This window comes from Dermacentor andersoni, chromosome 8, assembly GCF_023375885.2.
Source record: "Dermacentor andersoni chromosome 8, qqDerAnde1_hic_scaffold, whole genome shotgun sequence".
In the NCBI taxonomy this organism is placed as follows: Eukaryota; Metazoa; Arthropoda; class Arachnida; order Ixodida; family Ixodidae; genus Dermacentor; species Dermacentor andersoni.
Window position 1 is genome coordinate 118,082,496 of NC_092821.1, and position 12,019 is coordinate 118,094,514.

At 50.5% G+C, this 12,019-nt stretch overlaps 2 protein-coding genes across 2 annotated transcripts in view; one reads left to right on the forward strand and one right to left on the reverse strand.

Moving 5' to 3' along the window:
* Positions 1-2,295, forward strand: part of LOC126529158 (ras GTPase-activating-like protein IQGAP1) — a 35,400-nt gene extending 33,105 nt beyond the window's left edge. The window contains exon 15 of the mRNA XM_050176754.3: positions 29-2,295. Coding sequence (XP_050032711.2) covers positions 29-335 — 307 coding nt within the window. The 3' untranslated portion in view covers positions 336-2,295. The remainder of the gene's footprint in view (positions 1-28) is intronic.
* An 817-nt stretch (positions 2,296-3,112) lies between these two features.
* LOC126529162 (meteorin-like protein) overlaps positions 3,113-12,019 on the reverse strand; it is a 72,555-nt gene continuing 63,648 nt past the window's right edge. The window contains exon 5 of the mRNA XM_050176761.3: positions 3,113-5,657. Coding sequence (XP_050032718.1) covers positions 5,344-5,657 — 314 coding nt within the window. The 3' untranslated portion in view covers positions 3,113-5,343. The remainder of the gene's footprint in view (positions 5,658-12,019) is intronic.

A 12,019-nucleotide genomic window follows, 5' to 3' on the forward strand; every position in this document is an offset into this window, starting at 1 on the left:
GCCATATATATTTTCCTCTTAACGACAGGTCCCGGAGCGCCCTCAAGTATTCGGGCTGGAAGCTGCACGAGAAAGGCATTTTGCTCGAGGTCTCGGGGCTCGAGACGAACCAGCTGAAGAGCGTCAGCTTCGAGATCGCGCCCACCGACCGAGCCGGCGTGTTCAGCGTGCGCACCAAGTTCCTCGGCGTGAGCACCGACGAGTTCACCCTCGACATCCAGGACCTGCTGCGTCAGCAGTACGAGGGCGTCGCCGTCACCAACCTCTGCGAGCGGGCGCGCGTCAACAACAACCTGCTGCTCTTCTTCCTCAACAAGAAATTCTACGGCAAGTAACAACGGCTGGAGCGACCTGCTCCTTGCGCGACGGCGAGGGATGTGGTTGACTCGCCCGTGGACGTGTTCTAGGGATTTGGTTGACTCGCCCGTGGACGTGTTCTAGGGATTTTATTGACTCGCTCGTGGACGTGTTCTCAAGTCTTCGCCCTTACGGAACAGCCCGTGTGAGCCTGTGTGTGTGAGCGTTGCCCATGTGTGTGAGTGACCACGTACGTGTGTAGGTTTGAAGCGTTTGTGGGAGGCTTCAGTGAATGTGGACGCGTGTGGAAAAAAAAAAAAAGCACCTGCGGTCGTGGCAACCTCGCGCAGACGCCATTTGCAGGACCGTTTGCTGGTGACCCTTGGGAACTTTTAAGGATCACAGCTGCGGCGATACGTCAAGGACTGCGAACTGCACCAGGCGCAATGAACACCCGAGAAACCGTCCTGGCATTATGCAGCTTAGCATCGCGCAGACGAAGCTTGATTCAATTTGGGAAGAATTAGCGTAGGCTGTGACCACCGAAGCAGAAACCCCAGAAACAGTCCCCCCCTCTTTTTTTTTTTTTTTTCATAATGTGATGTGCTAGAGCTAAGCCTTTGCTAATGTGCTCTCGGATGGTAGCTGCACGAGGACTAGTCAAATTGACCTTTTTTTTTTTCTGTGGCTCTTTGGCAGAGGTCGGAGTGTAGCTCCTGAGTTGTAAAAAAAAAAAAAGAAATATAAGGATAGCGGCTATCGTGAGCACAGGCTTAACGCAGTAGTAAGATCGAAGTGTTCTTATTTTTCTTTTTTTTTTTTCGAGCACTTACATGAATGGAGGTTGATCATCTTGCTGAAAGGACTGGTCTGTTATGTTTGACCGAACATCATTGAGCAGTCTGCACCGTTCGTTTATTTTTCAACCCCTGCACGTTTCTCGGTGGTCGCAAGGATCATCGAAGTTTCCTTCTTTGTTACTTTACGAGAGTTCAATTCAACGGCTATAGACTGCTCACATCGGCTGCGGGGTTTTGCGTGAAGAAACTTTGTTTTGTTTGACTTGTTCGCTATGTGTTCATTGGAATGAAGTAAAAGACCGAGTGGTAAAATCATTTGCATCGAACTATTCGTTGGCTCGCTGTAATTACTTTCTTCTGTTCCTTTCGTGTCTTGTGTTTGTAACAGATACGAGGTCAGTGACTTGAACGAATTCTCGACACGTTTTGCTGAAACCTAGCGATGCGCGTGCTTTCCGTGTGTCACGTGCACAATTCATCGTCGGTGTTGGAAAATTGAGCGTTCACGCTAAATCCCCAAGCGTTGTCCTGTACCATAAGAGAAATCCACAGCCTTGGCATAAGCAGCCTTTACCAAACTGTTACGTTCTATGGGGAAATGTGCAAGTTGCCAAAGCAGCGATGATGACTGAGGCACGACTTTCAGCTTCTGTGGAAGTGCCGTGTTCCTCATTAGTGAAACGCGCAATTAATTGCCAAGTATCGAGGACTAAGACAGAGTTTAACTGCGACAACTCGCAACTGTCAAGTTCGTTCACTTTCCGGTGAAGCCACGTTCTGTGCCCTATAGGGGCCTGCTGCCTCGAAGCGGCTCACGAGTTCTCACTGCCCGTTTGAAACAATTGTACTTCCTCGTCTATTTTCCCGTCTGTGAACGAGCGTGCATTTTTTTAACCTGCAGGCACACTGTAGTATATTGTGCTTACGTGGCGATTGCACGGAACTAGCTGTGAACGTCGGTCGTCGCAGTCGTAGCGTTACAACTGCCAAATACGACATCGAAATGCCGGAGGGGGTGCACGTCCCTCGCGTTCCCCACCTGCCGGCCCGATCCCGTGCGAACAGTTATTGTGTGCATTCGTTTAGTGAATTTTATAGCCCGTGTTTTAACTTTTTGCGTTCGACGGGTGCGACCGTGCGCAATGAGACGTTCTGGTGCGGTGTATTCGGCATCAAATAAAATGTTTCGTGCTCTTGGTCCGGCTCGGCGTCGAGCGTCAATGGGCGCCAAACAAGGCGGCTACGGAATGTTGTCCCCTTTGGGCTTTCCTCGGTGGCACGTGATGTTAGCTCTCTGATTTATAGTTTCGAAAGGCAAAGTTGGTTCAACCCTGCAAACTCAACTTTTACCCGAAGAGTCGGGCTGTTTGATCGTGTGATGCATCACCGTGGCTAGCTCTTCAGCTTGCGTGCTACGTACCTTTTACGGAATACGGCTTACCGGAGACGCAGATGGCGGTAGCGACGCTGGTGGCGACATCTTGTGACGTTTTGCCCAACCACAGCGCGTTAGAAACAATTTAATCTTAGGTGGGTGTTCTTGTCGAAGGAAATTAAAAAATAGAGAGAGTTCATGTTGGCAGTCGCTGCATTCGTTACACCAAGCACTTATATATAGTATGGCTGGTCCCTAGATTAATAACTGTTTCCCTCTCGTTAAACTGTTCGCCGCAAGAGGGCACTACGTGCTTTGCTCCTGCCATCCGCGTCTCCGGTAACCCGCTTTTTCTTGTTTTAATGCCAAGCTACAACTCCCTTGTCGCTGAACACTCCTAAGAAACCTCTCCTGACTTACCATCGTTTGCTCACCTAGGCACCTCACCCAGGTACCGTTTCCCATTCAATTCCGGCAGAGGAGGAACGGGCCAGGGCGGAAGCGTTCGTTTATAGCAGCATCAGACGGACGCTTTATCACATACTTCCGCGGACACTGTCCACGGAGGTACATATACATGCAGTGTATGGTGTAGGCTTCAGTCGCCCACAAGACGTCACACACAATAATGCGAAGGGCGTTCTGCAACAACACGTACTTTATTCTGGACTATCTACAGTATGATACATAGCGCTGTACATCATCGTTCGTATCTACATAGGCACACTATGCAACAAGCGTTATTGGGCCACGTTTACTAAAGGCAGGCTTCTTTTTTTTGCCCCCTTTGCTTACATGCATACTTTTCTTTTGCTTGTGTTCCGAGAAAAATTCAGGCATTAAGTCAAACAAATTCATTCCATTGGAATCTGAACAAATGGCTAGGTTGGCCCGATTGCACCAGTCAAGCAAGAAAAATATAGCACCAGGTTAACGCAGTAAGCGACGGTGCGCATTACGGACAAAAGCCAAACACAATCGTACTTGCCACGAACTTTTCCTTCAGTACATTTCTACGACAGCAGAACAATGAGAGATCAGCAACGTTGCCAAGCCGGCGTTAATAAAAAGTTTACAAAAATTGCCGCAAGCGCAAAAAATATATATATTTTCCTGTACACTTCCGCCTTTCTAATCTTTACGCTTTCGCCTCCTTCACGTGGAAATATTTACATAAGAATCTGTATAGTTCGGTATTTACACGCTGACATTGCACTTTTGTAGTATCTCGGTCGCCTGGGCTGCTCTTCTGAAAAAGCAGGTAAGACCTGGCAATCTGCAACACTTAGCAGCACCTTTGGCACTGATAAATCGGGCGATAAGTAGGCAGCAACACAGCTGCCTTAAAAATCCGCTTGGCTACGCTAAAACTCGGTTAGAGAAAGCTATACAGTATACCATAATAATTATACTGTTGTTACGAGTCCATTTGGCGGATCATATTGCGGAGCAGCAAAGCATAGCCTCCGGTATTTTTCTTTTTTCAATATTTGCACAGTGACGCTAAAACAAGGGGTTACTGAGAGGGCGCAGCTTTTCCAGTAGATGTAAAACCCCTTAAACTTCGTAGAGTAGCGACACTCTCCTCCTCGTTTCTCCTCTCTTTCACGCTGCCTCCTCGACCGTGGCGCCGCCTAAACTGCTCGAGCATAGCAACGCCGCCAACATGCGCTCCTCGCCACTCAGTAGACACTTCTCGAGCAAAAATGGCGCTGATGCACGGCGTGAGGGCCCACGTGATGCTATTAGGCCAACAGCGACGCGGCGTCGGCCTCGGCCAGAGCGCGCGAGGAGGAGGCGGCATTCTTCAAGGCGTGGCACTACTTTACGAAGCTTAAGGGGCTTTAAGTAGATGATCAGTATATGGGGCAAGATAAGGGTCACGTCAACGTTCTTGTCATCGCACGTCATGCGAAAGCGGGGGAGCGCAGTAAAAGTTGTACATGCTCTAGCAACAGGGTCGAAATAACGAAACGGTACGTGGCTCCGCCACAGTAGACCAGTGCCTCCCATGCAATACGGAGCGACTTTGAAGGCATTGCAAAAATACTGGAGGCTATGAACCGAGAAATACAGACGGTGTGGAACGCTGAAGGCAACAAGCCGTACGATGCCCACACACACACACACACACACACACACACACACACACACACAAAACTTCGCCGTATTGACTTTTGCCAGTGCTTTCCAAAATAATTGTCCTTCCTATCCTTGCACGTAGATACATACAGTACATAAACTTTTCAAATCATCGTAACAATCAGGCGCGCACTTTTGACACGGGTGCACGCAGTTCGTTGTCAAACACTGGTTTATAACGTCAGAGAACAGACGTCTAGAAAAGCACCAAGCTGCACCAATAACGAATCAATGAGACAATGCGTGGGTTTTGCAACAGCAGAGGTCATCTTTTCAGATGTTTTCCTCGTCGGTGTTCCAAACATCCAAAGCTTTCCGCTTCGGCCGTTAGGAAAGCCGGAGCCATATCCAGAAGCTTCCCTCGTGGTGAAGAGAAGCAGGCGTTTCACCACCTCAGGAGACGGCACGTTCGAAAAGCAGAAGTCAGTTACGGAAGGTCTTCGTCGTTGATGTTGCGGAGCAGACGGCACATCCAGCCGTACCCGTCGGGGAATGCCAGGATAAGGTTAAATCTCTCCAGACGATCTTTTCGCGGACGCCTGCAATGTTGGAGCGTGGCCTCCGAAACCTGGCAGTGCACGTAGGCCGCTGTTTGAAGCAGACGACACCTGCTGTCGCTTCCGTCACGGACGCTCGGAAATCGGATGCGGCTAGTCCAGTAGCCAGCGCATGGAGTGTCACAGATGACGAAACAGCTCGACGGTTCCTTTTGGCACGATCCGCTGATGATCAGAGCAGGGTGCACATGCTCGTCCCGTCTCTCGTAGCACGGTCCCTCAGCTTCCTCCAGTACTGAAGTCTGGGCGCGCAGCGCATTGTGGGCTTTCCCAGCATATGTACGCCGATGAACAAGAAGTGTCCGCTTCCGGCGCGGGTGCCACACTTGAGTGGGCGGTGCAGCACCGCCGCCATTTTCCTGTCGTTGCCGGGCAGGAATGCGGGCTCCTCGATGGAATCCCTGTGGACGCGTGAAGCGGACACCGTGATCTCGGTGACGTCGCGCCGATGCACATGCCTCAGGGAAGCCACCACGCCTTCCGCAACTGCAGATGGGAAAATAGCAACGAACAATGTCGGTTAGTGGCCCTGAATGCGGCATAGCGTAAAAGGGAAATCTATAACTTCGTGTAAATACACTGTACACTGACGTACACTGTACTTTCAACTATGCAAACTAAGGTACTAATACTCTACGGCGAGAAACGCACAAAGGTAACGTACAGTTCCAAATAACAAGTGGTAGAGATTAAAGTAAGAATCAAAGCAAAGTGTAAATTAAAAAGGCTGCGCATTGTCTTATACGGGCTAGTAACGGCGTAGAAAAGCATGCCCTACGCTCTTGTTATGCAAAACGGGTAATAACCACATACACACAAACGCGGCACGTCAACCTAACATGCTTCCCTGCATTCACTAGCACTACTTCTCGACAGCTTGTGTACATTCACGAGCTTCTCCGTGCGCCGGTAGTGGAGGAAACTGCATTGCAAGCAATGTTTTTTTTTCTTTTTTGTTTTTTTAATTCTCTTGACGCATCATGTGCAGCGAAGTCACAAGAGAAGACGACAGTAGCAGCGAACAAAGAACGTCAACGCCACGAAGAAAGAAAAAAATGTGCGAGTGAAACCAAACACGAGCGCACGATGCCTGGGTCGCGGGTTGCTCGATAAAAAAAAGTTTATTCTCGACGAATTCGTGAGACTCTTTAAAGCACGTTCGAGCGGCCACAAAAGAGCTTTAATCATTGGACTCCCGGCGGGATTTACCTTACACCCACGACGACGCTTCGCTGTCCTGTCAACAATGAACCGCGCGAACCACTTCGTCACCTATTCGTTTGTCGGAAAGCGGACGACCCGCCTGAAACGTGAGGTCGGGTCCTCGGATATATCTCTATTGTGGATATGCTAAGCAGCGGACCACTAGATGTCATTCGCCTCCCAATCACGCTTTGTGCAGTCGCGCCCCCTACCTTCCAGATGGGGAAGAAGACGCGGGCTCTTCCAGGTCGGCCACGGGCGTTCTATAAAAGCACCTGAAGAGGGGGCTCTCCGGAAAGTGAAAGGCCGTCCACCTTCAGCGTCACGCAAATGAAAAAGAAGGCACGCCAAGCCATACGCGAACACATGAAACGAAGAATAAGAAAACGGAACTACGGCGTGTCTTGGATAGGCCTCTTCTTCAAAGGTACTGCGGCGCGCACTAATCCGCCGGCCGTATTCTGTCAACAGACATCTCGGTCGACGGCGTTTGCACTGCGATTCGAGTGTGTCGTCCCCGTTTCCAAAGCTTCGCGTAGCCCTGACAGAGAAGCCCTTCCAATTGTGTGCCCAACCGCCACCAGAGGGCAGAGCAAAAGGGGTGGGGGTGGGGGGGGGGGGGGCGAGTAAAGGTAACGGCGTGAAAAGATCTTGTCTCCCATGTCCGCCAGAGCGTTGCTTTTTGACCCTGCACCTTCTTGGATGGCTGGTTGGCTCTCTCTGCTGGACATCAGCAGTAACATGGCTGAAACCCCGCGACTGCCGCTTCTGTATACCCTGACCTGCCTGCCCGCTTCGCGGTCCTTTCATGGTTCGGACCCTTAATCCCCGCTGAGCGCTTCATGCACTATTCCTCACGGGCGATAAGACGTGGGCTCGTCGGGGCATGCCCTCTTTCCTTCCTTTATTTTTTTTTTTTTTTTGTATCTTGCAAGATGGGGAGGAACACGCCTTCTAACTGCGAGCACAACAATGGCTCGTCTGGCTCCGCGGGTTTCGGCTAGTAACGTAAAGTTTCGCGGGCGCGAATCTATCGTCTCTGGTTTCCAACCCACCATTCTGCATCGTATACGAAGACGCGTTTTTCCTCCGGATAGTTGGCATTCTGGGTCTTTTGGAGGCTCATATTATGGTCGCAACACCAAAACCTTGTTGAAAAAGGCAGAATCGCCACCAAGGCGGGAAAAGATGTCGCGTCTGCACGGGTCAGCGAACACAGCCAGCGCTCGAGCGTCGGGAGGTTTCCATTTTCAATGGATGATGCGAGTGGGGCTGTACTCTCTCTCTCTCTCTCTAGAGAATGGGCGCGGCAGGTGGGCGTTAGCAAAGGGCTGCTAAATCATAAAGGAGGGATTTAGTGAACGCGTATGAGAGTAAAATACATTCCGCAGACGCATGTCTGGACGTGTAACTAAACCGCGTTTCACGAGCGCTCGTCTTTGTCGTCTGCCTGGCTTTTCTTCGATATGTTATTGTCGTCTGCTGCCGTCGTCGTCTGCTATCCGCCAATGTCACCGCACAACAACGGGCGTCTGGGAAGTTTTGAACCAGTGGCTTCAGGTCATGAATGAAATCCAACAAACTTTTCTCCGCGTACCGCAATAGGGTGGGGAGGGAGGATGACATAAATTCGTCTTATATGAGAAATGAGGAAGATCGCGAAGCAAGACTGCCAAAACGAAAAGTCGACTCTTGCGTTAGCGGCAACATCGTGCAACTCTCCAGACACTTGCGTAGTCCTTCAGTACACGCTCCACCTTCAATTCTGAAGAGCAGCTCAGTGTACCCTTATGCTGCGCCAGACATACGTTCTTCGAGTAACCTATTGATACAATTGTCCTTAGCAGCCGGCGGAGTGTGCGCCAACAAACGGAGGGCAAGGACACGTGACAGGACCTATAATTTTTCAACCGAGTAGAAGTTTCGAGTCATCGACACGCTGGCACTGCTCCATTTCTTTCCCTCGAAGGTTAGGCTGCCGTGAATGTGCGCCGTTCATCTCAGGCGCAGTTCCAGAATAACACAGAACGCAGAACGAGAGCAGCAACAGAGCGAAGAAGCGAAGTACGGGGTCCGCCGCATATATAGTGGTTCTATAATGACGGCGCAGGTTTTGAAGACGCCGCCCCAAAGAAAAACGCTTTTTTTTTTTTATTCCTCTCGGAGCGCGTTGCAGGCAGAACCCTCCAACAGGTCTCGAGCATTGTGCCAGCGTCCCACCCGCCTGCCCACCCGAGCAGACGGACTCGTTCGTTCAAGCAGACGAAAACACACACAACCATAGCAGACGACGCCGCTGCCGGCTGTGTATGCAGTCCGGTCGGCGGGGCGGTGGTTCACCGCTAGGCGGCGTCCCTTTTTCAGCAAATTTCTTTTGCCGAGCGCCGCGTTATTTGCAGTCCGGCGACGAGAAGGAAGAGAGGGGTGCGCGTTCGAATCTGTCTCCAAAGTTGCTCCGAACCCGGTTGGCTGCTTCGGTGTGTGCCATCACCGTTTTTCGTCCTTTGTTGTGCAGAACCCAAAAGCGCGCTCTTTCGGGGGGGGGGGGGGGTGGGGGGGCGTCAAAGCTGCGTGGCGTCGGAGGGGAAAGCAGACGACAGGCGAGGACGCTTCGTCTGTTCTCTCTTTTCTGCTTGTCTGCGAGGGCGAAAGATGGCGCGCGCCGCTATTTGCTGTTGACGATGGCGACGGGGATTTTGGGCGGGGGCGCAGTTTTCGCCGCGCGAGCTGTTCTTTACGAGTGTGTTCCTTCGAGTGCGCGCGTTATGCCGACGCCCATTTGCACTCGACGGAGCATATACTGCGGCATACTCCATGCACGCACTTCGGGGAATGTCGTGAGCGGGACACGCCCCAGGATGTGGAGAGAGAGTGAGAGAGAGATAGTGGGGAGAAGGGCGTCACAGCGAACGAAGAAAACAAAAAAGAAAATAATGATCCAAATAACCACAACTTAGTTGGGCGCGAAACTTTGGTCGCTTGCTCTTTCGCCGTTGATGGTCTTTCCAGGTCCCGGTAGATAACCCCGGAGCGGAAACGTGCCTCGAGCGGAGCTAAGTGAAAGGCAAATATTACACGAGACGGCACTCTTGAACCCCCAAGGGGGGCGATGGTGAACAAGAGGTGTGCAGTATAATGACCCCATTGAAAAAGAACTCATAAGCCTAGAACCGAGACTCTTCCGTCGTCTACTGGAACAGTGTTCCTCAGCTCCACAACGCCAAACAAAACGGTGGGAAGAAAAAAATGGAGAGGTGGCGCTTCTATGCTGAAGAATTATCTAAAGAGAATGAAATTTCATTTAAAGAAAGACCGTCTCCCAAGACGTTGTGATCCTCACATTTGTGCATTGCGGAAGCCACTGTAACTACTCCAGGAACAAATGGAGTGCCGAGAGCTCCTATACGCAGTAATAAGTGACTGTCTCATTTTTTAAACTTTGTTTTTAGTGTTCGCGTAGTCCCCGACGTTTACTCTGCTCGTGCAGCCTGGAGTGCCAGCACATATACCAATTTAGTACGTTTACACTCCGTTTAGGTGCAAGCGGAATGAACTTACTCCATCTGGGAGTTCGATAACTCTCCAAAAAGGGTCAAAATACGAAACAAACAGCTACTCCAGCATAAAAAAAAAGGGGGGGGGGAATATTTCACGCTTTGGGGCTTCTCTTGTCCCCAAACGATAACTCTCATATATGCGCGGATTTAGTTATTCTTTTTTTCCTGCGCTCCCTGAACTTTCAGGTCACCTACACGGCACACTAATATCATCCTGGAATCGTGTTCCTGATGGTAGGATAGCGCGAGCAGAGCAATAGCAGAAGGAAATGCAAGCAATACAACTTGCCACTATCGTTTGGAAACAAGATAAGCCACCCCAAGACATGACAAGAACTTTATTTGAGTCCTGAGGGACTGAGATCTTGGGGAGCCAAAGCCGAAGGCTCCCGAAGATCAAGTCGGTGGCTCCGCCCACAGTGTGAAAATTCTTTACAGTCAAGGATGTATCCGACAGGGATAGGCTCGCACCGTATGGCGAAAGCTGCCGCTCTGGGATCGGGTGACGGGCGCCTTATGGCTTTCCGCGAACCGTACGCAATACGCAAGCGGAGGAGGTTCCGCCGCGTAAGCTGCCTGGCACGCGGGAAGGCAATCTGTGCCTGCCCGTACCGAGGACTATCGTTGCATAAGCACCGAGCAAGGGGACAAATTAAGGGCGTGTCGGGTTGGCGTGGACTGCGTCGTCATCGCGCTTCGGTCGACTGCGCGCGCCCAGAGCTCCTGGAATCTCAGTTTTAGTCATGACCAGAAGGAACACGAGGTGTCGGCATGCAAGGGTGTACACGCCTTGCACAAGTAGTGCCCTCGTGGGAGGTACCGATATTTCTTTTTTGTTCTTTCTATTTAACCCAGCCGAGGCGTAGCGTAGCGTAGCGGACGTTGCATGTTTTTCAGCAGAGGCCGTCGTAGGAAATCACTCTTATCGACCATGGCCTCCGAGATCCGGCAGCGTGCGCCGCCTGAACTCGGAGGCTATGCTTGAAGCCATTGAGAAACACTGTAGAGAGATGCTGTATTAAAGGGACACTAAAGAGAAACAATTATTAAAGGGACACTAAAGAGAAACAATAAATCAGTTTATACTGAGAAACCGTTCTCGCAAAAAAAAAAGGACTATCTTATCGCTAATTTTGCGCGCAATAGTTTGACTATTAGGAAAGAAAATGGAAGGTCACAGGGCTCGTTTTGGAATTCCGCGCCGAAAGCTCAGCGTCAGTAAGCGAGCGTGACGTCATTAAGCATTTTCTCATACTTCGGCCAATGTTGCTCAGTAAAAGTTCTGGAAGCTCGCCGAGTTCAGTCTTTGGCTCCTTTGCGATACACGGTGCCCAGTCGATCTTTGCAGGTAAACAACGTTAACCGGGTCAGAGCAGACGACGTGAAAATTCGTAACGTCAACGGCGTGATTGTGCGGGAAGCTCAAGGCGACGCCGCCACGCAGTGTTTCCTTTTTATCAAGTCTCCTCTGACATTAACAGTGACCTCTTTCGTATTCTAGGAGCGTAATTGATCTCTTTGGGGCCACTTAACGGTGACGTTTCCTGCGTGTCCTCTGCTAAGCGGTACAGGGCTCAATGACTGATGCAACCTGGCGATACTGGACAATCACCATCAGCTATAGCGCGTCGATCGTCGTCTACTCCTCATCCGTACTTCAATCCGATGTAACAACACTTCTCACTACTGTGAGGGTAAAAAACAAGAAAAGCGGACGGTATGACGCCAGCGTTGACGCAATTTACTGAAAGAGTTGATTACCTTGTTGGCTTTTACCGCGAAGTAAATTAAATTTAAGCTATATTTATCCCAACAGTAAGCGATTCCGTGTACTAGGGGGCAAGGGTTGCGCGAAGCACTTCGTTCACGCTCGTGACTAACGAATGTAACCTGAAATTTGGCACGTTCAACCCAAAGTTGACTGTGAGAGCAACTCAGGGCACTCTTAGGCAGATTGCCAAGCCACTAAAGGGTTCCACGGCAATTGCATTATCTGCGTTCACACTTCCACGCGAGGTGTGCTGACTGATGAGCAGCTGAAGACTTAATATGATACACATATATGTTGCAATAAATTCGCGTGGCAAC